Below are 24109 nucleotides of genomic sequence, written 5' to 3'. Positions count from 1 at the left end.
GCACATGGCTAAAACAGCCGTAATTGGGAAACGATTAGCGACTGGAGCTCCTCCTTCCTCAGCTGCTCGCGTGGTGCCGGGGTTGCGTGAAAGCTGTGGAGAAGGCGTATGGGTTTTAAAGGGCGGGAGGAGCGGGCGGGAGCTAGCTCGCTCCGCTTTTCCCTCCCCAGAATCGGACGTGCCCGCGGAGCTGCGCGTGGCCAACGGCTCGCAGAAGTTCGTGAACTTCACCTCCACCATTCAAAACCAGCTGCTGCTGGTGTCCCTGCTGGAGCACCTCTGCCACATGTACACGCACAACCCCGTGCACTCCCGCTGCCTGTTCCGGAGTGAGTACGGGCCGCGCCTGCCTCTCTCGAACCGCCTTGCTCTCCCGTAGCCCCGAACCGTCCGCGCAGAATTGCCGGGCTGGGTCGTAGCAACGACGACAACAAAGCGGTTCGGACGCTGGTGCCCTGGAGACGAGAGGAGTTCGGGGGGGGGGATGTGTTACCTTTCAAAACGGAAAGGGAACGTTGCCGCAGATAGGCTAACTCGTGGCCAGTGTGCCACAAGAAGGGTGAAAAGTTAATTTGACTGAAAGACTAAGTTCGGTGGATATGTTAAATCTGACCAAAAAACACAAATGAAAGAGAGGAATCTAACAGAAACAGATTTCAAGAAATAGCTGTAGCGTAGTTTTCAGTACATCTTTCAAAACTATGTTCTGTGTATATCAGAGTAGATACTTTCAAAAGTCCTTTACTTCCCAGTAAAATCTTTTGACATAATGCTGTGAGCCTGATTTCTTAGATGTGAGGTATTTMTTTGGAAATCTGTCTTTGGGATGTGTGACTTATTTCAGTTATTTTGTTTGATTAACTACATACTTAACACATTTGGGAAATTATCTTTTTTTTTCCTTTCTTTCTTGGTATGCATAATTCTAGAAGATAAAAGTAGAGCTAATGTAAGATTTGTAAAAGTGAAGACCTGTAGAGTACCCAGTAAGGGCAGTGCAGACAACTGTTATTTCTTCCCTCTTGAGGGAGTCTGATGTAGATGTTTTGCCTCGAGTCTTACTATATCTCTATAAATAATAATAAAGTGTAGGTCACCCTATAAAGCCCTGAGTTGGCGTACAGCTGTAAAGGTGTAAGATAACCTAAATCCCTGTCCTTATACCTGTCTACTTCGTGATGGGTCAAGAGAAATAAAATATTAAAAAGGAAAAGCTGGATTAAAAAGGAAAAATTGGATTTTTACCCTGTAAATCAGAGTTTGCTCTAGAAAGGTAGTGTTAACCTATACTGATATACTGGCACTTACCTACTTTCTCATAGMCTGAGGAAAAAAATGGATTGGAGGAAGGGGTACTGGATATTTACCCCATAGAAACATGGCTTGTACTGATATCCTATATCGCTATACTAAATGTCAAAAAAGTAGAATAATAATACAGGAATTGAGAAGGAAAAAAAGAAAAATTGGAAATAAAATTTTAAAATAACTAAATTACGCATCAGGCTAGACTAAACTGAATTTGCTTTTGTGAGTGTGATCGCCAGCACCCTGGTAGAGAGTGGCAAGATCTGCTGCTCTGTTGCCACCTCTGCTGCAGAGTGACCAGGGGCTTACGTTGTAGTATTACGACAGCTGTGCCARTGAGAAGCCTTGTGGCATCTTAAATTTTTTGTTTGTTTTATTTAGGCAATAGGATTTTAGCTTATAAGTGATTGACAAGTCCTTGGGTGCCTTGTGACACTGTCCCCCTCCATGGCCCAGGGGCTTTGGCCAGGACRTGTTCCATACAGGAGCACCAGCTGTTTGGCTGCCTGGTTTGCTTCTGTAGATGTTGTTCCTCCACTGCCATAGCTTCAACCAGTTTCCCAAGTGACCACATTAATTAAAAAAAAAAAAAGTTTTGCTGTAACCATACTGGTTTTGTAGTTTTGGCTAGCATATTTATGTTGGTATGGATTTTTTTTCCTCACTCTTCTGGTGTGGATAATTGTGTCCGTAAGTTTTGTATAGCAAAACCACTGGCTTCTTACAAGTTTATTTTGTATGTTAAAAGAAAAAGTAATAGGCTGTTCTTGAAATACTAGTACTAAAAAGACACCTGCGACAATCCTTACAAGTAAGTCTGTTTTAAGCTCTTGGAACTAAGAGCTTTAAAGTATGTTTTTGTAACATCTTCACAATTTCACCCATCTTCTGTATTTGTTATTTTTCTCTTTGCCATAACTTTGTTTTCCTCAAACTGAGAATGATACGCTGTTTTGAGGGGRAAAAAAAGCTGACTATATTCTTTATGGCAAGTATGTGCACGAATGTGTGAGTTCATATGTGAATTAGCAAAAAAAGACACTGCTGCTTTTTACTAGAAGCATGTGTCCTCATAATTGTGAACATGCTTTGAATTTCTTTTTACAGTGAACAAAATCAGTCYAAAGGAAACAAGTAAGCGAAGGGGTGGATAGTTGTATAATTTATCTGCCAAGGTAAGGAAGAAGAGGAGATGCACTCTGAGTGATGAAGGGGGATAACTGTATTATGCAAAAGTAAAAGAGATTCCGAAAAGAGTAGCTCTAGTTTGAATTTAATTAGTTTTGATTGCAAGGAGTGTGGGAAAAGGCATTGGAGTAGAAGTGACTGAGTGTGCAGTTTTCCAGACATGCTATGAAATAAAGTTTTCTCATTTTTAAAAAGAACATTTGTCTGCATGGGCTTGGTAGCAGATTTTCTTTAAAGTGACCTTTTTCTGTTCCTTTGTACAGTACTTCGTCAGGCTTTCACAAGAACAGGGTTGCTCTCTCCTTTTGCTTTCTGTGATGAATTTAGTACTGTAAGATTGCAGCATAATAGAGCCATTACTGAACTAATGAAAGCAGCTAATCGACAAATACTTGATGGGGTAAGCTTTAAATTTCTTTGGCAAGTTTTGTGTTAAGGAGTTAACACATCAGTGTGTCTAAAGCAGCCTTTGCTTTGGGATTCTTTTAATATTGGATTGGGTATTACAATAATTACGGCAAATGGTACTTCAGTTCTAATTTGGCTGTTTGGACCAGTATGAGGAAAGATTCTGGATTGAAAGGTGCAAACCAAAGTTTTTGAAACCAACCGTATTTTATTCCTTAAGGATTAAAAAAATACACATTTTAAAACACAAGCAAAATGTTTTAAATATTGCAGCAGTTTTGACAATGGACATGCATACTTTCYGAGCTCTAACTGTTCCAGTTGATTATATTAATGCCCTCGTATTTATATTAGTGAAGGGCATGATTTGTGCACTGCATAATGTGCTTCAGGCTGAATCAGACCAGTTTGCTTATCAGCTGTTTGAGCTAAGCTAGTTAATTTTATCTTAAGCACATTTTAGTGCTCTCAGATCTGTTCACTAGCAGAACTCTGAGGGGCAATACTCTCCAGAAGAGAGATGTTAACAGATTGCTAGTGGGGTAATAATATTTTAATTTGGTGGAGCTCTGTGCAGAGTGAATCTGTATCCTCATTGTCTTCTAAGAACATACTTGTTTCTGTTTTGATTCTTTTGATTAAGCTGTTAATGTTTGTAGTTATGGCATGGTAGACCTATTACTCTGTGTGGCATGTTTTAATATTGGATTTTATTGTTTCATAGGAGCTTGATAATGGAGATTCTCATGCAATTGGGTATGTATTTGAAGTGCTTAGTAAGTATTAAAGTTAACTCTTTCTCTAAAGTTCTGTGCTCCATAATCAGTTCTGTCTATGCTGAATTTAATTAAGACTATATTTCATATTTTGTTTGCAAAATGTAGAACAAAAGTGAAAATTTCTCTGAAATCTGTCAGTATGATCTGGGGAAAACTTCTTGAATAAAAATCTTACAGTTAGTGGGAGTATACAAGAAAATTATTAGACATAAACATAAAGAAGTAATTTTAACATTTAGATTTACTTGGCGGCATGGATTTGTAACACACAAAATTACTCTCACAGTGACTGTCCATGCGCTATTGCTGAGTCTGCTGGTTTTCACTATTTGCTATAGCACTATCAGAATATTTTTCTTCTTTTCATAATGTAAATAACATTTATAGATTGTCTATACCTGTAGTTTGTATAGTACCTTACTTGTAAGTTCTAATTTGGTTTAATGTAGCCTAACTTTTTTGATTAGGGGAAAAGAAATTCTCTTTGAATCACAGACTTCACGATATTTGAATGAATTTGATGAGATTGCAAGGCTAGGAAAAGGAGGATATGGTAAAGTATACAAGGTATTCTTTAGCCTCCCTTTATAACTAATGTTAGTAGCTATTTTTTCTTTAAATTAAGGATTGTTGATTTGACTGGTTTATTTTTCTAATAGAAAAATAAAAATATATGTTGTCCAATAGAACAGATGCAAACCTGTTCATCTGAGGGATGTTGGATTTTTGTTTCAAAAGGTGTTTGGTGATGGTTTCTGTTTGTAAGTAGCAGGAGATAGAGCATATTTTACTTTTGTGTAATTTGACCCTTAAACAATTAAAACTTGTATTTCTCATATAAAATATTCTGGTATATTGACTTAAAACAGTGACAGAGACTGGTTAGTCCCCACACTCCCACATTCTGATTGTGGCTGCTTAAAAAGAAAGCAGCAATAATTTGAATATAAACTGTCCAACACCTTGATGAATTGTACTAAATACTTATAGTATAGGACTAACTTAAAGTTTCCCATGTGGTAAGTGCCATTTACTTATGGCACTGAGTTGTTGTCTCTCAGATTTATTGAGAACTTGATTAAGCAGKTACCAGGATCTATCAACATTAAATGAGTGTGGGGGTGATTATTAGGGTTTTCTTTTCAGAAGAAGGAAACAACTTTTTTTTTTGTTTGTTTCCAAATCAGCCATGTTGTTATAATGAATTTGTTTTATATCTCTAAAATATTAGAATATGTAAGATTACACCAACATGGGGTCATGAAGCATGTACTTGGGTTGTTTACTAGTGTTTTGGAACATTTGGATGTGACGTTGAATTTGTCGGCCTATTGCTAGTCAGAGTATTTGGACTAATCTAAGAATTAGAGCTGGAAATCAATATGGACAGCATTTTTTATTTTTTATTGATGGAAATATAGGTGTAGACTTTTTGTATTTTATGCAGATTGGATTAGATGTTTACACTCCTGAAATAAGGCAAAAGCAGAGTGTCCATCTCTTAGCCAGCCAGGGTCTAATCTCAGATTCCTTCTCTGATGTGGGTGAAAGGTTACCTGAACAGAAAGCAGAATTTAAATTTTAGAAAATAGTTGATTCTAAAGGATTTAATAACACATTAATTTAAATGCATTAAGTTCTAATTTTGTCTTTTTATAATTGTGTTCAGGTTAGAAACAAATTGGATGGTCAGTTCTATGCTATTAAAAGAATTAACATTAAGAAGGCTACGAGAAGAGACTGCATGAAGGTATTATTYTTCCTGTCAATCATCTCTAACTCCCTGTGTGCTGCAACTGATTCCAATCTAATTTAGTAATGCAGTTAATGTTTCCCAAAATATTAAATGCAACAACTGTTTTCCATAAGGTGTATTCTGTGTTTCTAAATATTTGATGCTAACTGTATCTAGTAGAAAGGGGTAATTGAGAGATATTTAAGTCCATTAAGAGAAGCATATCATTAACTTGAATTTGATCATCTCTGCAGTTATAAAATCATAATTTGCTTTACATCTCCCAAATTTTCTCCTTTACTGAAGTGATTGTTCTTTCTCTCTAGGAAATGACATGTTTTGTTAGCTCCTGGGTTTACCAAGCACTCAGGAAAAAAAGAAAATCATTCTTTCTTCTTGGTTGTTTTTTTAGGTACTACGAGAAGTTAAAGTGCTGGCTGGGCTGCAGCACCCTAATATTATAGGCTATCACACTGCTTGGATGGAACATGTTCAAATAGTATGCCCAAAAGGGAAGTACAACATATTGTATAATTTCTGCATCTAGCGTATAAWATCTGTACTTTCATTTGCAGGAGAATATTAATGTCTTTAATAAAATAACTTTTTTCCTCCTAAAAACATACAAACAAAAAACAAGCTAGAAATGAACACCAGGTCTTAGTGTTGCTCTTTGCACATAAATCTCTAGTTTTATAACACCCTTGTTAGGTAATGATGAATTTGGAAGTGTGAAAGTGTTAGCTTCGCTTCTGCTAATATTTGAAGAGGATTTTAAAGTTGTGTGAAATTCAGTGGAATACAATGAAAAACTTTTAATGCAAGAGGTAGCGAGTTGACTAGGAGGAGAATGAATACTGGGGAACAAACTACTTCAGATATATGTGGGGAAAGTGCTGTATAAGGAATAGTAGAGAAAAAAAATCCTATGCTGCTCTTCTCATCTGTCTTGGAACATTTTAGGAAACAGTTTAGAAAAACTGAAAGAACCTGGAAATAATTTAATGGCAAAAAAAAAAAAAGAATGCTCTCCTATTCTATTTTCCACAAGAGAGTTTTTAAAAAACTGATGAATTTAGTTTCATAGTTTTGCAGTAGTGGAGCGATCTTTGTTTTGGATATCAGCTGCTGCCTGAAACTGTTCAGAATTCATCTGTTTTTATCTTCATTATGTATCTYCTGCCCCGCTTTTCTCTCTTCAGTTTCTCTTTTCTCAGCCCTTCCTACACTTTGTCCTTTGGTCCCTTTCTAATCCTAATCCGTTGGTCCCTTTCTTTCTTGTCCTCTTCTGGAAGTCTTTAGCATTTAAATCTTTTATCCTCTCTTAGTGGGAGGTTTGCTTATCCTGTGTATGACTTCATTGCTTTCCATGTCGTTAACTTGACTCCCCTAGTCTGCTATGAGCACAAGARGCAACGCATAGGAAGTAGGTAATACAGTAAAGCAGACAAGGCTTTTACTGTGATACTGAGAATGTTGAAGGATATAACTTCTTAGTTCYAGAAGTAATTCGCAAGTGTTTAATGCTGATAATACTGGTACCTAACTAGATGTATGGGTAGGTCCTGTGGTACTTAGGTTTCCTTTAGCTTACAAAATCWTTGCTTCTGAAGCCTGTGGATGCTAAACCAAATTGCTATCCTTTTCACATAAATAYGCAATTTTAATGAAAAATATTCCAAAATGCCAGATTTGTCTAAAACAGTGACAGGGTGACGCCAAGAGTCATGCTTTATGTAGCTGCTGCTTTAATTCTGTGTATCATTATGTACATTATGAGCCCTGATTTTGAMCTGGCTAACTTCTTAAAATGAAATCTGGATAAATGTATAAAAGAGCCCAGGACAATCCTTTCAGTGATCTCTTAACAACATTTATTTTCTTCTTATTTCATGAAAAAGATATGAAAAATGAAYTAGGCATGGTTGTTGCTTAGTAGCATAAGGAGTGCCTTTTGCAGCAGCAAAAACAGAGAAGGATATTTGTAGATAATGAAGTTTTAAGTTCAGTAAGATGCAGTAGCTTAAATGTTAATTTATAGTAGCTGTATGCATGCTTTGTTTTATAAAATACCATGTTTATCTTTTCATCCAATAGATAAAGCAATAATGAACTTGCAGTCATTGTCTTTGGAACAAGAGAATGGCAAGTAAGTATTATAAACCTCAATGATAATGTTTATTTGGCCTCGACATTAAAAGATTACAGAATTCAACATGTATTTACAAAAGTGCTATTTACTTCCAAATTATAACACAAAAGTGTTAATTATCCTTGCCTTTGTTTTCCCTTTTGATTGCACAAGCTGAAGAATATTGTCTGATTCTTCTATCTTGTTTAGATCTTTGGATTTCTGAGCGCTTGACTGTGGTACTGGGCTTTAAACTTATCTCAAAAATTTTGTGCTAATCACCAACATTTGTTAATAATGCTGGAGTTTTATTAGATAGAGTTTCTTTTTAGAAAAGGGGGGGTATTTTTCAGAAAAATATAGGTTAGCTCTTTCAATAAGGCGTTTGAATCCAATGGGCAATACTACAGTGTTGCTTACTGGAAGGAAAAGGAGATGCATCATACTTCTGCCTAGTAAGTWGCATGATCTAGGCTTGTACATATCTATGAGCTGTCTGTGTCAGATTCAAAAATCTGTGCTGGGGGAAGATGTTAGAAAGGCTGGAGCCTACACTGCTGATTATGTGATCGTAAAGTTTACATGGGGTATCAGCTGAACTCTTTGGAAAGCATTTTGCAGTTAAAAAAAAAAAAAAAAAAGGGTTTTGAGAACACCATATCACAAATAGATGGTATAAAATTGTACATATTTTGACTTCTCTTCCTTACTTTATTCTTTTCAGTGATCACTGTCACATTCAAAGTGTGGAAAGTGATAGTTCGATTATCTTTGCTGACGTTACCTCACAAGAAAAGGAGTCCCATGATAGTAGCCATCCTAAAAATCTGGATAGTGAATCAGTGCAGAATATGGATGTAAGGAATACTTTTACTAACAGGAATAATAAAGTATRTACAAAACCGAATAAATGTGAATTATCTGTAGAATTACAAGAAGACACTGCAAATAATGTTGACAGTACATCAAGTGATTTTAAAAATCATTCATCATATGGACCTCATTCTAGTCTGGATAAAGACAGTAGCTCTGTAAGTAAGTCCTGCATTGAAGAAAACTCTCAGACGGATGTAGCTCTGTGTGGAAAGTTTGAGGTAAATGGAGTTCTCTTTAAATATACTTACTTCTGTCTTATCTGATGATGTTTGCAAAATAGGTAGACATAGGAATTATTTATAATAATAAATTTTATAAATGAAATGACTGGGATTAGAGCCGAAAATACAGAAAATTCTTGTGTTAAGTGGATACTACCATTACAGGGAAGCTGACCAGAGGACCTGCCAAAATTCAGCATACAAGAATGGTATTAGTATATTTGACAACTTGGGTCCTTTCAAAGTATCTATGTGAATAATAATAATAAAATTCTTCTCTTGCGTAAAAGATCATCAAACTTGAAAATCTTCTATGTTTGGTAATGATGGCTAATCCTGGTATTATTAAAGCATCTAGGAATGTAACATGGTACCTATACTGTGTAGGATTAAACTTTTATTAATTGATGTTACTTGTGAAAGAGGAAARCAGGAACGGGCCAGAGAATCACCACTCCACTTATGCTTCCAGGACTTTGTTGGTATTCATACCACTGAATTGTGTATAACACAGGCAGCTCTGACATGTTTCACGTTTTTGCTRTAATTTGGAGCTCCTCTTGCAGAAATCCGAGATTTCAGAGAGATTTGCTTGAGTTGTCTGATTATCAAGTGAACCAATACATGAATATGTGACTGYTCAGGATCATGCTAATAAATCATAAAACTCAGGTCAGGAGGTTGAAATTTTGTAGTTTTTTTTATTAATTTACCCTATTTTAGGGTAGTCAGAATATATCTTTGTTCAATATATCTAGAAAAAAGAACAAAAGTAGTCTTCAGCTCTCATATGACTCTTAGAGTATGTCTCAGGCGGTTTCCTTAGCTTTATTATAAGCTTTATAAACAGTTGTTAAAATTTGAGGAAAAAGCAGAAAGCTAAAACAAGGTAGCTTCTTAAATGCAGCAGATCAGTAATACTGTATTTGCTGTCCATTTGATAGCTGATTCTTAGTTTAAAAACTGAATTTTSTTTTTACTAGCTTTAAAGAGAATGTGGAGGGAAATACTGTTTATATTGCAAAATTATAGACCAGTATTTTTCTGTTAGGTGGAGTATCGTTTGATGCTTTATATTCAAATGCAACTGTGTGAAATCTCCTTGTGGGACTGGATTGTTGACCGCAATAAGAGATGCAGTGAGAGAACAGAGGAAATTTCCAGTAAGATTCACCACTGTTTTTAAAATTTACTAATTATAAAGCAAATACATTTTTTCCCTAATTGGAAGTCCACTTACCTGRTTTTATATTTTTACTGCAGCAGTTTATAATATGGGTCTTGATAATTATATTCTTCTTTCACTTAATCAAATAGCTGCTAGAGTGAAGAGTATGGAACCTTTATATAATAGATGTTGGTAAAAAAAGATTTAAGTTCATGCATTTTAGACAACCCTCAAAAAAAGAACAACTACATGCCTGAGGCATCAGTATTACCTGAAGGGATATATGCCTGGGTGATATTACTTATTTAGGGTATAATTTTAATTGAGATTATCTGCTTTTTCTTAGTAAGCTGTCTAGATATTTGAGATTTTTGCCTTGGTAGTAGTCTAGTTGCTGCAAAACAGAACTCAGCAGAGGCTAATTTATCTGTTGGGGAAAATACAAACACATCCTCTGTTCCAGAGAGGCTGCAACGTACTTAAAAGCCTTTAAGTTTATTCCGAAGACCCAGAACTACTACCCAGGCTTATTTGCATTGGTCTGAAGGATCTAACTTTTACTTTGTTTGAATGGCTGGAGGTTCTTAGGTCTTGAGGTACCAAATCATCTTCAGTAATTGTTGACATCTGGAAGAACAGGTCTATTAAAGCACTGGAGATATATTCCTTTCTCTGTGACGCTTGTATATAGACGTATATACTTAACAGATTGTAAGATATAAAAGTAACGCATAAATATTTATTTAATATTTAATTATTATTAAGATGAAACTGTTGTTTCATTCCGTCATGRAACGTCTGGCAGCTAACTGTTTTCCGGTCTAAGACGACTTCCATTGCTAGTCTTTTTAGTTTTCATAAATTAAGAAATGAAGCGCCTGGTCAGGGAACAATGGAATTATGAGGGGGTTTGATCTTACTAAACACCATTTTCAAATACTTTCCATAGACATCATGAGAGGAAATGTCTGTATTAGACATTAAAGTCTATATCAGACATTAAGAAACAGAAAACCAAGTAGGAGTAAATCATGAGTGTTCAAAATGGCAAGAGACTGTGATAGGTCTGAGCCTTTAGAGTGAAAAGTAGTATAGCTTACTAAAATAAGAGTTTGAGAAATGGTAAAAACAATTAAATGGTAAGTTTCTAGATAATTTAATTAGGGCAGCTGAAAAAGAGTTGGAAATTTCAGAGGGTAGCAAAACAGTAGAAGGATTAGGATTCAAAAAAGAAGAGTACAAACTAATACAGAAAGCATGGCATCATGCAAATTAGTATGTTTTTGTCTGGAATTATATTTTCCCTTCCAACCGAACACTTACATAGAGGTAAAGAGTTCAAGAAAAGAAAGAGATTAAATGGAAAACAGAATTTTGAATGAAAAAAAGCAGAAAAGATTTGAGATTATTTTGGTCAGAAAGGAGAGAGGTGGAGCTAGACCTAGAAGTATACAGTGAATAGTAATCAGATGAACGTAATCTCTGACACTATGCTCAGACGAAGATGATAATAAGGAGAGTCCATCAGTATTTYGCAGCATGCAAAAGATTTAGTCAATTTTTTCATGATTTTTAAACTCTTTGATTTATTTTATAAGACAGAAAATAACCTGATGTTTTCTTGCTTTTAATTTTTATATACTGTTTTGATCCCACAAGAGTGATGGGAATAGTTTTTACTTATTTATTTTTAATTGAATTCACAGGCTCTCAGAATTGGACAGAGAAAGTACAATTTTGTAAAAGGTATGATTAGTTTATGAAAACCACTACTGTCAGTTACCATTGGTGTCTAGCAAGTTTCAAGAGAGTCGAACATACAGATAGTGAGGATAGTTATTTTAGAGTTTGTGGTTGTTAAAGTCATAATCAAATGACTATCTTGACAGAGGGTTAAAGGAATCTTTCAGGCAGATGTGTGTTCATGTCCCGTAACTGTCCTCTTCTATATTTTGAGCTTGGTAACTCTTTGCTGTTTCAAAATACTCTGTTAGAACCATGGGGAATTCCAGTTTTTGAACTGTACTCATTCTGTTAAAAATTCCTTCCAGTTCATAAATAAACTGAATTCAACAAGACATACCACCATAAACATATAAAGTAACTCAGCAAAATCAGCTGAAATAATTCCATTTTCAAATTGTTTTAAGGTCCGTACCATCTGGTAGATGTCAGCTGGACCATGAAAATTTTTCAAGAGTTGCTAGAAGGAGTATACTATATCCACAGCATGGGAGTGATGCATCGAGACATTAAAGTAAGTTCATCAGTTTATCGCTTGAGGTTAAAGAAAGCAAAGATAACTTGAATTATAGGAGAATGAAAGCAACATCATAGTTAAGTTTGAGATAACCTATGCATTTAAGAATTTAACTACATTATGTACAAAAAAAAAAGCTCTCTCCTCTACACAAATACCATATTTACCTTACTATAAACAAATTACTCAATTACATTGAATTAAATGTAAATTYTGATTAAACTCTGGCAATGTCTCTTCCTTTGTCAAGCCATTTTTTTTGTCCTAAACAGGGATGAACAGATTTTTTATTTTTAAGGTAATTGTAAAAATAATCAAAGAGCCCCCTGAATACACCTCAATTTTCTAACAGCAAATCAGATAGCTTTTGAAAATATGTTGACATTGTGGTTACTACCTTTTTTTTAATCTCGTAGTTGCAAGTAATTACTCTCTTTCAAAATGGTTTCCATCCCTCTAAGAAACTGAAAKTCTAGGTGTATTTCAGTGAAGAAATGAAAAGTTTTGTTTTGTTCCTATTAAAAGTAATGAAGTGCAAACTTAGAAAAATACATTTGGGATGGATAGGAATAGGATGCCTTTATGTGTTCCTGTATAGTTTTTTTCYAATACTCTGATCATAATAATAGTTTTGATTTACTGTTGGCTTGAATGATATGCATGGGTAGCATATATCTTGCTTTTTCTTTCCCTGATTCATCTGAGAGACTCAAATAGCAAGAAATTCGATGTCTGTTTTCCTAATCTAACTCCTACAAAGGTTCTCTTCATCTGATATAATAGCTATATGAAGGAATTAGTGTAAAAAATCATCTTGATTATTAAAACTCCACATGTGAAAATTTGGAATTACTTCAAAACACACAATATTAGTGTGCATTCTGGATTATTTTTAATTTTTTTTACAGACTGTTACAGGTTTAACATTTTTTTTTAGTTTGCTCTCCTGTTTATTGTGTCATCATGGCCTTATTTTCCAAAGTTTTGAGAAGTCCTGGTAGCTGTATAAAGAATTCCATATAATTACTGGAAGTCTGTTTTTGAGCCAGTACTTGTTCTTTTCACCATATATTCTTCTAACAGTGAAGATGCAGATGTCMTGCAGAGACAGTAGTTTCTTTGATAAAGTTATAAGAAAGTCTTTCAGCGTTTGAAATTCTGAGAACAGAAGTCCAGGGGGTAGGTGTCCTTGATTATCTCTTAACCTCAATGGATATGAGAGTCCTAGCAACTTGTTCAGCAGTGCCGTATATTTTAAATTTGATCTGCGCTGAAGAAATGAAAAGAGCGGAGATTGTCCATCTCTGGTTAAACTGTTCATGTCTGCTGTATACTCTAATAGAAGATCAACTATTTCCTTTCTGCCGCTGGAGCAAGCATCATGAAGAGCTGTTCGTCCTTCATGATCTTGAATATTCACTTTGGCTCCATTATTTAATAGTAAACAGATACAATCTGTATTGATACCTAAAATTCTACTTGCTTTAAATGATGCTGTGCACACTGCAAGATGAAGGGCAGTTCTTCCACAATTTGGATTGGCGAAATTAATGTTTGCTCCATAGGCAATTAGAGTTGCTGTTACCTGTTCATCTAGTGACCCTGCAGCTATGTGAAGAGCTGTCCTGCCAAACTTGTCTGTGTCATCTATGTTGGCACCATGCTCAATAAGAATGGATATAGCTTGAAAGCCTTCAGACTGCTGGCCTAAATGTAGAAGTCTGTCATTTTTGTGATAACGCATTTCAGGATTTATATGATGTTTTACCTTGTGCAAGGTATAGGAACACTCTTCTGTATTATATTGTAAAGTTGGTTGATTTCTCTGGAGTTTGTGTGAGATGGATGTCCCAACTGTGTAAGTCCTGGGCAAATTTAGTAGGAGAAGATGAAGTGCTGTGTAGCCTCTGTTATTTCTGTAATACAAAGCATTGTTTTAAGTTAATTTCTTTTTATTAGGTAAACAAAGTRTCTTATATGTATTAAGTATTTATGGGGAATATTTTAAAGGCTAAAGATGATGTAGATTAAACCTTCTGAACTGGCATAACATAACATAGTAACAGGTCCCRAAAGTTCAGTTGTTAGAACAAATTTTATGAGTTGCCATGACCTATCCAAAGCTAGGTGGTTAAATTATTTTTGCTAACTATAGCCTCTGTGTGCAGTAGTGCATAAAGTGTTCAGCCTTCAGACTCTGTATTTCTCATTTTTATAGCATAAAAAATAAGACTTCATAGTTCAGCTGCAGGTGAGTGAAGGTCACAGAAGGAGTGTAAGAACTACATGAGGCAGGCAGAAGGTCCATCACAGCTGTGACATAATCTGGCTGTACTTGGGGATTTAGATGAATGGATTATAATGTGTTATGGGAAGAATCTGTAGCCAGATCTGTGTTCTAAATCAGCAAGGTTTAGCAAGTGCTAGGACTAATTCTTACCTTTTTTACTATATTTTCACCTTATGATTTTTTTTTAATTTTTGTAACAAGGCAGTTTGCAGTTTAAGAAATGTATTCAATAATGATTAGTGTTACGTGCTGCATTAACAGATACTGTTTCTGATAATGATTTCTCTGTATATTAATTGTATAAAACAAAATTAAACCTTATATTCAGAATGATAGAGGTGATTCCACCATATTAACTCAGTATATTATAATTTGAGGAAAATAGTCTTAATAATCAAATGAGCCTATTACATTCATTTTGGACGGTGATATGTACGTATGTACAGTCTTGATAGAATGCAGCATAAGCATCTTCATGGGCCCTACCTTATTTTTGGATCAGCACCCAATTCTAGCAAACATTGCAAACTTCTTTCTCTTCTGTACTTAGCAGCTAAGTGAATTGGAGAGCTAGCATGATCCTACAGAAAATGAAACAAGTTACAGATATTGGTTATTATATTTCTGAAGTACTTTTTCTATTTCGTACTTGATTTTGAAGGTGATTTTTGTAGCCATTTTTATAGTGGTCATTTTAAGGCAAAGGCTCCTAATTTTCTCATTTAGCATGAGATTAAGGAAGATCTTCCACAAATTGTACTGGAAATCAAGTCAGAGTAAGGATCTGGTGTAATATTCTGCCTCTGATAGGGACCAATAGTGAATGTCTCAGAAACCATGTAAGAGCTCGAGGAGTAGATAGTGATCCAAAATATTTTGCCACTCTTCAGCCATTCTTCAGCTAATAGATTTCTTGAACTACATGTAGCATCTCATTAGTAGCAATTTATGGATATTTCTAGAATTTGTCATTTTTTAAACTTGTGAACTTAAAGCAGCCATCCTGTGGCAATGAGTAAGGATGCATAGTGAATTAGTTTTTATTTGCCGGCAATAATTTGATGTCACCTATTTAATTTTTTTTGGAAGRGACAGTAAATAGTGTAGTCTACTCACCTTTTCCATTCCATGTATGATTTAAGAAATCTTTATCAAACCTAACAGTTTGTCTCATGTTTTATATTTACAGATTCCTTGAATAGAAACCCTTTCAAATTTGGAGCATTCATGTCACCCATCTCTGTACCTTTTTCTGGTCTCTTAAATCCTTTTTGAGATGGGAGGCTCAGAACTGCATGCAGTATTGAAGATGACAGTGTATCAATTCATGTAGTATCATACTGATGTTTTCTGTTTTATCTCTTCTCCCCTCACCCCTCAATGATTGCTAACATTCAGTATGCTTTTTGGACCAGTATGGAGTGTTGACATTTTTAGAACTGTCCACACTGTTGAGCAGTAACAGTCAATTTAGAGACAGTTGTTATACATCTAAAATAGGATTGTTTTTTTCCTTCATGGATCCATCTATATTTTCATGTATATTTGCAATCATAGAATCACAGAATCAGTAAGGTTGGAAGGGACCTCTGGAGATCATCTAGTCCAACCTCCGATTGTTTCTCCAGTGATGATCACCTCCAGTGATTTCTTTTGTCGTTAAACTGCCTGCTTGCTAAATACTGCAGGATTCTTCTACAATTCTTTGCATTCAGACCCCATCTTTATTGCTATGAGTAATACAATATTGTCAGCAAACTTTGTCCTCTCACTATTCACCTTCCCTTTTCTAAATCATTTATAAATATGTTGATTAGCGTGGTTACCAGCACAGATTCATACCATAATCRGTTGATGACACCCTTCACTGTGAAAGCTGACCATTTATTCTATCATTTCTTTTGTGTCTTTAAACCAGTTACTTTTGCATTTGGATAGCTTCCTTCTTATCTCATTGCATTTGAGTTACTGAGGAGCTTGGTGAAGCTCTCAATTTTTTTTTTTTTTTTTTTTTTTTTTGAAATCCAAGTAAATGGATTGTCCATTGACCTGTTCAAAGTAGTATGAAATGTTTAAGGCTTCCCTGCTGCTCTGTTGGAGATCCATGTTGGATTTTCAACAAAGCGATATTTCTTTGTGCTGACAAGCTCAGTGACTTTTTTTTATGTTTTACTAAGATTTAGGAGTCTGATTTCAGGCACTTGCTTTTAGAAATTGCAGCCACTTAATGATTCTTAATGATTTTTTCTTTTTAAATAGATGTAGTAAATGTCTTAATCTAAAACTATTCTTCATCACATAAATGATAACCTTGACCAAATGGTTACCTGGAGGGAGAGCAGATCTATGATGTAAGGGTCCTTCCAAGCACTCAGTGGTTCGTTGACAGGATAATCAGCTAGTAGAGCTTTAACAGTGCTACTGTCATCTTCCATTATGGCTTCATATAGCCGTTCCAGGTGTGAATTGTTCCTCTGCCCACAGGAAAACAGAGGGCAAATGATGGGAGCGGCATGTCTGTTGGCTCCCTTGATTATGTTACCCATAGGCAAGGGAGTTGTGGTTTTTGTAATGAAAATACATAATCAGAAATAACAGATTTGGAATTTGCCACTTGAACAGTCACTCTTTGTGATGTTGTAGGGGGTCAGGTTCTAGAGTAGCGTTGAAGTTACTTCATTATTCAGTGCAACATTTAAAAGTACTATAAAACCAGCAAAAGCTTAAGAATGGAAAAAAAGGCCTATGTTCCCTTTGTTTTATTGCTAGTGCTAATTTGTATTTAGTGGAAAAAWTGTACTAAGAAATACAGCTTTCGCTTCTCATCCAGATGTGAAGTCTGACAACTTCGTGATATACAGATTATGTAAAAATAGTAATTTCATATCACTTTTTTTCTATCTAGCAAGTATTTTTTTTCTAGATTCATAAGGCTAATGTTTCTCATCCTGTTGGTCATGCAGCCAAAATATAGAGATAAAACTATTTCAGTGTTTCCTCAGTCAGTGCTCTCATAACATTCGTCTTTTTTCATAACAAATTTCCCAGAACCAAGGAACATGCTGTGGCTGTGCTCATGCTATAGAAAAGTGTATTTTGCTTTACATTATGCCTAAGCCACAAATACTTTTTAGTTCTTTCTCCTGCTATATCAGTCAGTCTAATTTGCTGTTCTCTCTTGCATTATGTCTTTTTTGACATTACTGTTCTGCAAATTTCCACTTCCTGCTGAGGAGAAAAAAAAAGGTACTTTGTCTTTCCACTAAMTGTTAAATTGCTCCTGTTTTGCTTTTCTTCCTTTTCCTAGATCTTTCATATGGGGTCTTTTGGGTCATTTTGCCCAAATGGTATTGCTAACATAGAATTTGATATTGCCTATGAATTTATCTCACTAATGAAAATGTTAAATAATTACTAATTGTCTTATATCTCTGAAACACTGGATGGTATAGCTTTTGAAACAGCTGAATGAAATTTGTTATCCCTTATATAGAGATATTTAAGATTTATACTGCCTCTTTTTGTAGCCAAGGAATATCTTTCTATATGGATCTGATCGTCATGTCAAAATAGGAGACTTTGGATTAGCCTGCAAAGACCTTCTTTGGGATGAAACAGAACAATGGCTTCAGACAAAAAGAATAAATGGTACGATAAAAAAGTTTAGTGTTTAAATTTTTATGTTCAGTTTAGTATTTAAATTTTTAGTTCAGTGTTTAAATTTTTATGGTATTAAAAACATTAATATTTATTTCATAAATAAAATGGGAACACTGGTTGAGTGACTCTAAACTGACTTTTTAAAGGACTGACACATACTTCAGGAGTGGGTACTTGCCTCTATGCCTCACCAGAACAATTGCAGGGATCTCACTATGATTTCAAGGTAGGGATTTTTTTTTTGTTCCCTTTAAACATATTTAAATGCTATTAAATATTTTCTGATTAGATACTGAAATTCAGATATAGCCTAGAATAACATGCTGTATTTAACTGTGGAGCTTCAAATGTCATTTTTCAGAAATTACCTGCTTAAGTTCAATAGCACTATTCCTCTACAAAGTCTGAAAGTAAAACTGAAATGTAACAATTACTTGTTTCTGTAAGACATACTTGTGATAGAGTATAGGAATAAAATGTAAGTCTTTTAGTAAGTAAATGCATCACAGTTGGTAAATATTCCTCCTGCTGTTACTTCTACTGTTTYTTTTTCCTGAAACATGGATTTCAACTTTGTCTTCTAGTTTGCTACTAATGCAAAAATTACTCATGTTTCTAAGGTCATCTTGAGGAAACTAGAGATTTGAATTTGAGTAGCTTTATTTGTATCATTACATGTTTAGGAGAAATGTAGAAGAAATGTAAAGTATCTGTGATCCCATAAGTTTTCCTTCACCTCTTTTCTAGTCAGACATGTATAGTATGGGGGTTATCCTGCTAGAACTCTTCCAACCATTTGGAACAGAAATGGAAAGAACAGAAGTTCTCATGCATTTAAGGAATGACCACATTCCTAATACTTTCTACAAAAAATGGCCTATTCAAGCCAAGTATGTTAAACTCCTAACCAGTAAAGTGTCTTCACAAAGACCAACTGCTGCTCAACTTCGTGAAAGTGAACTGTTTCATACTGCAGAACATGTAAGTTATGCCAATAACCTCACCTCTTGCAGGGTAAAAACTGCTTTGAACTGATCCACTTAGTTTCCCTGCCTCTATTATGCCCTCTGCTTGCCTTTTTTTTTTTTTTTNTTTTTTTTTTAATAACTTAAGAAGATTATGTGATTGAGAGACTATTTTTCTGACCGTTTTATTTGGACAACTATATTACTGTTTCTGGTCTCTTAAAGGAAGTAAATGGCCATCGTGCACAGATAACTGGACACTTGATTTACAAACATCTTGAGGGTTTTTTTGTTGTTTTTTTACATTTATCATAAAAGCTTTTGAAGCTTTTTATCAGCTTTGCAGGATCTTTTTGATTTTCAATGTCCTTGTTATGCATTTTTGTTTGTGGACTATGTTGTAGCATCAAATACCTAGAATAACTGTGTTACTGAAGAACAAATCTTGTTTGCGCTCTAGTTTACGTGCAGCTTTACTAACAGGGCTCTATCCATGCCTGTATATAAATAAAGCAAGCTGACTCTCACTTTCAGGTTATTTGTAATCTACAGCAGAAGGTGAGACAGCAAGAAGAAGAAATTGAAAAACTGAAGAAAAAAATAAGATTGCTTTCTGAAGAACAAGATGACCATGAGAGGCTTGGTTCTCCAGTTTAAGTATCAGTGTGTGTGTAAGAGGAAGTAACCTCTCTTGTACATAAAGCTTGTATTTTTTTTAACATAAAAATATTCCAGTACCTGTTGTCCTGTCTGTTCTTCAAAGACATTCTTCTTTTAGTCTCTGGGCCTGGCTCTCCAATCAATAGAAAGGAGTCATGGTGCACTTTTGCTTTACTTTAATACAAGTTAAATTTTACCAGAAGTTTTCAGTCACAGAGAAAACTTATAGTAAGAAAAAAGTTCACAATACAACTTTATTTGCATAGGACTGCTTTAGATGCCTCTTAAGTACTATAATAACATTTGTCACACTTCCGTTACAAAAAAAAAAATAAGGAAGATCACACCCAAAAGGCAACTGTAATATTTTTATTGGTTTAAGAATTCTGCCCAGTTGTAGAACTTGAATGCATCTCAGAAAGGACTCAATCACTACAGCAGGCACAAGGTGGAATAATATTAAAACTATACCATTAAAAAGAGTACGTGCTTACTTTAATAGCTTAATAATAGAGTTGAAAGGTGCCAAGTTCTCACATGACTTCATCCATTTTTGCACATTGGCTGGAGCACCATTGGCACTACCTGTCTGCTGAAGTGCACACCACGCAACAATGTCTGCTACGGTGAGTTCATTTCCCACCAACCAAGCGGTCTTGCCAAGTGCAGCATTCATAGAGCGTAAGACTGCTGCTTTTTCTTTATTGCTACCTTCTTTTAGCTGGAAGATGGCTGTATCAACCCAACTGTCAATCAGAGTTGAAGTAACTGCATTGTACTTCTGGCCAAGCAGGGAAAAGAGAAATCTAGCAATGTTCCCCTCTCCTTCAATAGGACACATTGTTTGAATGCTGAACTTCATCTGGGGCTTCAGAACTGAAATTAAGAAAAACAAAACAAACAAAAAAAACCAATGGATACCACAAAACCATTATCAGCAAGGTAGAGAAGTCAGAAATAGTGATAACATAGTGATGCATTTGCGATGCCAGCAACATCATTAACCTGATGACCTGTTTTCAGTGTTCTTATTCTAAATGCRTAGACTAAGGCAGGCACCTGCCCAAACTCCCACCTAATTTCTATTCTAGTAAGCTTAGTTATTTGCAGAAACTGTACCCACAGTTTTTTGTGTAGAAGTGTTTTTCAAGCAACCATTTTTCAAATACTATGCTTATTTTAAGAGCAGTGATCCATAAACAAGAATCTTCCTCCTCTATGTCCATGCTACTGACAGCCATAAAACTGAAAGTTCATGCTTACAAGAGCAAAAGTATTATATTTACAGTACAGGTTCATTGTGTCAAAAAAAAAAAAAAAAAAAAAAACGCATCTGTTTGTCAAGGTTTTATAGCACAAGTTTCATTAACTACTTTAAAGTACTCATCTACAATCCAAGATGACTTCATACTTACCATCCTTCCAAATGAGAGTAAAGCCCAACTGATATTCTTGACGTGGTTGCTGCTTAGTCTGCTCACCGAAGCATTTCAAGAGGTTTTCTGGCACACTCTTCACTGATGAATGTGTATGAACAGCTGATAATATTTTATAGCGTTCACAGAGCAGACTGTGTAATACTAATAATGACAAAGGAGGCAGAGAAGGATTTGCATTGATTACAATATCTTTTAGGGCTCCATAATCCTGTAAGCAAAATAAAACTTTCAGCAGGTAAGGCAAATATACAGATGAAACATTCAAGAACCGGATTTTTTATTTCACACCAAAGTGTACATAATCATGCCTGTGTGTATCTGAAATTCTAATTCAACTCTTGACATTTAAGATTTTCTTAAACATCTATCCTCCTCAACAGTAGCATCATTTTAGAACACAGAAGGTGATTGGATTAAATTCTAGTCCAGTCTGAAGTCCCCCCTCCCCCCCCCMAAAAAAAATCCAGTAAGTAACAAAGAAGCAATCAACTGTCATAATTTCCAAGGCAGCTATTCTATCTTGGATTTACAATTTGGATGTCCAAAATAAATGAGTAGTTGTAGCATATCTGTAAAAGACTGGTATACAGCGCTTGAGTGACTCAAATTTTAATGCAACACTTTCACCCCTGAAGATCTGAGGGGAAAAAAAAAAATCTACTGATCTATATGCTAAACTAAACTTACCTTTCCAAGCATCAAATCTAAATCTGCATTTGCTGTCAAAGGAGAATGTTCATCAGTTTGAATGATATTAGTTACATCAAAGTCAGCATCTGGAGTTTGTATCATCTTTGAAAGACCATCAACAGCACTCTTCAGTTCATACAAGCGTTTTAGGATCTCTTCTTGGCGAGATTCAAGTGCTTGAAGTGATGGGTCAACTTCTTCCTATATGGTGGAGGGGGAAACTCATATTCTACTGTGCACCCAACTCGGTGTCAAAACAGTGCACAGCTCACTTCACAGTAAGTTTTGAAAAAATCTTATTCAAATCACATTCTCACATCAGGGGATATCATGGTCTTAGGGCTGTTGTCACTCTTCTTTCTCTCTAGGAACATGGTGAAAGATAGGTTATAGTTCATTTAAACTTCCAAAATCTTCCTGCTTAAATTATCTTATAAAAAAGAACTGTTAGCTACGTGTAATGGTGACTCCAAAACTTACTAAAAATCAGACCGCAAATACAGAACTACAAAAATTCAAGTTAGCACTGAAGAACTAATAAAAAAACTAACAGGCCAAGTTAGTTGTCAGAATTCTCTAACCCAAATAACGGAAGACTGCATGTTGAGGCTGCAAAACACAAACTTTTTTGGCAACTCAGATATTTAATATACGTCAAAGAAATATGCAAGTTCAGATGGATGGTATGAGATTACTCCTTAGAGTCATTCTTTGTTTCAGAGAATAAAACTTCCAGAGTAAAAAAGACCATCGATTTTGGGGCATTGTTTCCTGGAAAGAACTGAGTTTTATAGTGAGTGGCTTTGTCTAGAATTGTTACACGCTAATCCCAATGTATCTTTTTGTGATCTCAACATTCCACTTAAAATTTTGTCTCCTCTCTTACAACGATACCTCTTTAAAAGATGGAAAATATATTTCTGTGGGAAGTTTTAGGTGCATGAACTTATATTAAAGAAAAATCTTCTAATCAATTTCTAAGAATCCTATGAAAGGCCATCAAAGAAACCCACCCAAACAACCACACTGCTTGCTTTTTATCTAATGGATAAAGAGGTAACAAATAGGGTATCTTATGCAAAATTCTGATACTAGCTTATGCAATAGTCTTATAGGTAAGATACAGAAATGCTACCTAAGTGAACACTATTTGTCAAATATACAAGTATGTGAAATAAAAACCACTTGCAAAGGAGAGTGGTAGTTAACATGCTGCTGTTGCAACGCGAGGGCATCACTGTAAGCGTTCCTGTGAACGCYTGCCCCAAGCCTACTCCTACTCAGTATTTTCACTGGCAACTTGGATGATGCCATAGCGAGCACACACTCAAAAGAGGTGATAACATCACTCTAAAAAAGCACCGGAAAAGAAAAAACAGAATTCAAAGCATTCCTGACATCGGAGTGACAGATCAGACTGAATTAGATGAAGGTAATGTATTGCTCTGCATTTCCTTTTTTTTTTTTCTCTCCTACAGGAGGGCTTGGCGCTGCCGACCGGAGGTGCACAGCTGGCAAGTCCCTRCTTCAACAGGGAAACGCAAAGCGAACGCAGGGAACGATGATGCAGCAGAAAGGGGCAACGGCTGCTGGGACCAGCGACCGCCCCGCTCGGGAGGCCTCAGCGCGGCGCCACACACGCCGCTTACAAAACCGAGCGCGTATCTATATATTTATATATAGAGAGAGAGAGGGAGAGAGACTACAGAGACTCCAGAGAAGCTAAGTGGCAGTTACAGAAAGCTTTAAAATAACACTAAGAAAAAATCCGGAAAAACTGAGCTCCTGTAGCCTTTAGACGAGCCACTAACGCGCAGGTGAGAAGCGAGGAAGCGGCGAACGCGGCGCCCTTCGCCGGCGGCTCCTTCGAGCCTCCCCAGCCGGCAGCCGAGGAGCGGGGCCGGGCCGGGCCGGGCCGGGCCGGGCGGCCACCCGGCCTAGGCCGCCAGCGGGGCGCCGCGGCGGCCCCGGGCTCCTACCTGGTGCGGGGGCGCGGCGGCCGGCGGGCTGCGGTGCAGGTTGGGCAGCCGGTACATGCAGGTGGGCAGCTGCTCGGCCAGCACCGCGCCGGAGGCCGCCTGCAGCGGCCGCACCTTGTACATGGGCATGGCGGCAGAGGCCCGCCGCGGCGCGCCCGCCGCCCAGCCGGCCGCGCGGCCCGCCCACCGGCCCCTCCCTATTGGGCCGCGCCGCAGCGCCGCTCCTGACTGACTCGCCGGCGAGCCAATCGCAAGCCGGGTGTCCTGACTGTCGCCTTGGCTTCTTTCTATTGGCCAGCGCGAGCCACTGATTTCTTAAGCGAATCCCCGTAGGGCAGGAGGCTCAAATCCT

The 24109-nt window shown here is 36.4% G+C and overlaps 3 protein-coding genes across 3 annotated transcripts; 1 reads left to right on the top strand and 2 right to left on the bottom strand.

Moving 5' to 3' along the window:
- The first annotated feature begins 4 nt into the window (after nucleotides 1-4).
- Nucleotides 5-19726, top strand: EIF2AK1 (eukaryotic translation initiation factor 2 alpha kinase 1). Its single transcript, XM_085300577.1, has 14 exons — nucleotides 5-329; nucleotides 2760-2896; nucleotides 3629-3660; nucleotides 4151-4250; nucleotides 5353-5433; nucleotides 5831-5930; nucleotides 7516-7567; nucleotides 8274-8643; nucleotides 9698-9809; nucleotides 11965-12071; nucleotides 17892-18012; nucleotides 18171-18250; nucleotides 18772-19005; nucleotides 19524-19726. Exons 1-14 carry the CDS (start codon nucleotides 5-7, stop codon nucleotides 19644-19646), a joined length of 1974 nt encoding a protein of 657 aa, XP_085156703.1. The 3' UTR covers nucleotides 19647-19726.
- ANKRD61 (ankyrin repeat domain 61) lies at nucleotides 13036-16910 on the bottom strand. Its single transcript, XM_085303598.1, has 3 exons — nucleotides 16692-16910; nucleotides 14851-14945; nucleotides 13036-13990 (listed from the first exon to the last, which is right to left on the bottom strand). The coding sequence occupies exons 1-3, from the start codon at nucleotides 16908-16910 to the stop codon at nucleotides 13036-13038; spliced, it is 1269 nt and encodes a 422-aa protein (XP_085159724.1).
- Nucleotides 19727-20003: 277 nt separating the features above from the next.
- AIMP2 (aminoacyl tRNA synthetase complex interacting multifunctional protein 2) lies at nucleotides 20004-23939 on the bottom strand. The gene is made up of 4 exons (XM_085301822.1): nucleotides 23758-23939; nucleotides 21776-21979; nucleotides 21065-21296; nucleotides 20004-20525 (listed from the first exon to the last, which is right to left on the bottom strand). Exons 1-4 carry the CDS (start codon nucleotides 23884-23886, stop codon nucleotides 20140-20142), a joined length of 951 nt encoding a protein of 316 aa, XP_085157948.1. The 5' UTR covers nucleotides 23887-23939; the 3' UTR covers nucleotides 20004-20139.
- Nucleotides 23940-24109: the final 170 nt, after the last annotated feature.

The sequence above is a fragment of the Rhea americana genome, unplaced genomic scaffold, assembly GCF_003343005.1.
Source record: "Rhea americana isolate MKP2758 unplaced genomic scaffold, rheAme1 scaffold_10, whole genome shotgun sequence".
NCBI classification, from domain to species: Eukaryota; Metazoa; Chordata; class Aves; order Rheiformes; family Rheidae; genus Rhea; species Rhea americana.
Note: the sequence above shows the minus strand (reverse complement) of the source record. Positions and strands in the feature narration are given on the sequence as shown.

What these genes read in the sequence shown, in the direction of transcription:
- AIMP2 (XM_085301822.1), bottom strand. Translation starts at nt 23,886, where the DNA reads ATGCCCATGTACAAGGTGCGGCCGCTGCAGGCGGCCTCCGGCGCGGTG. An exon ending in CCGCCGCGCCCCCGCACCAG is followed by an intron (nt 21,980 to 23,757) that starts GTAGGAGCCCGG and finishes TCCACCATATAG; the next exon opens with GAAGAAGTTGACCCATCACT. An exon ending in TAGATTTGATGCTTGGAAAG is followed by an intron (nt 21,297 to 21,775) that starts GTAAGTTTAGTT and finishes TTTTGCTTACAG; the next exon opens with GATTATGGAGCCCTAAAAGA.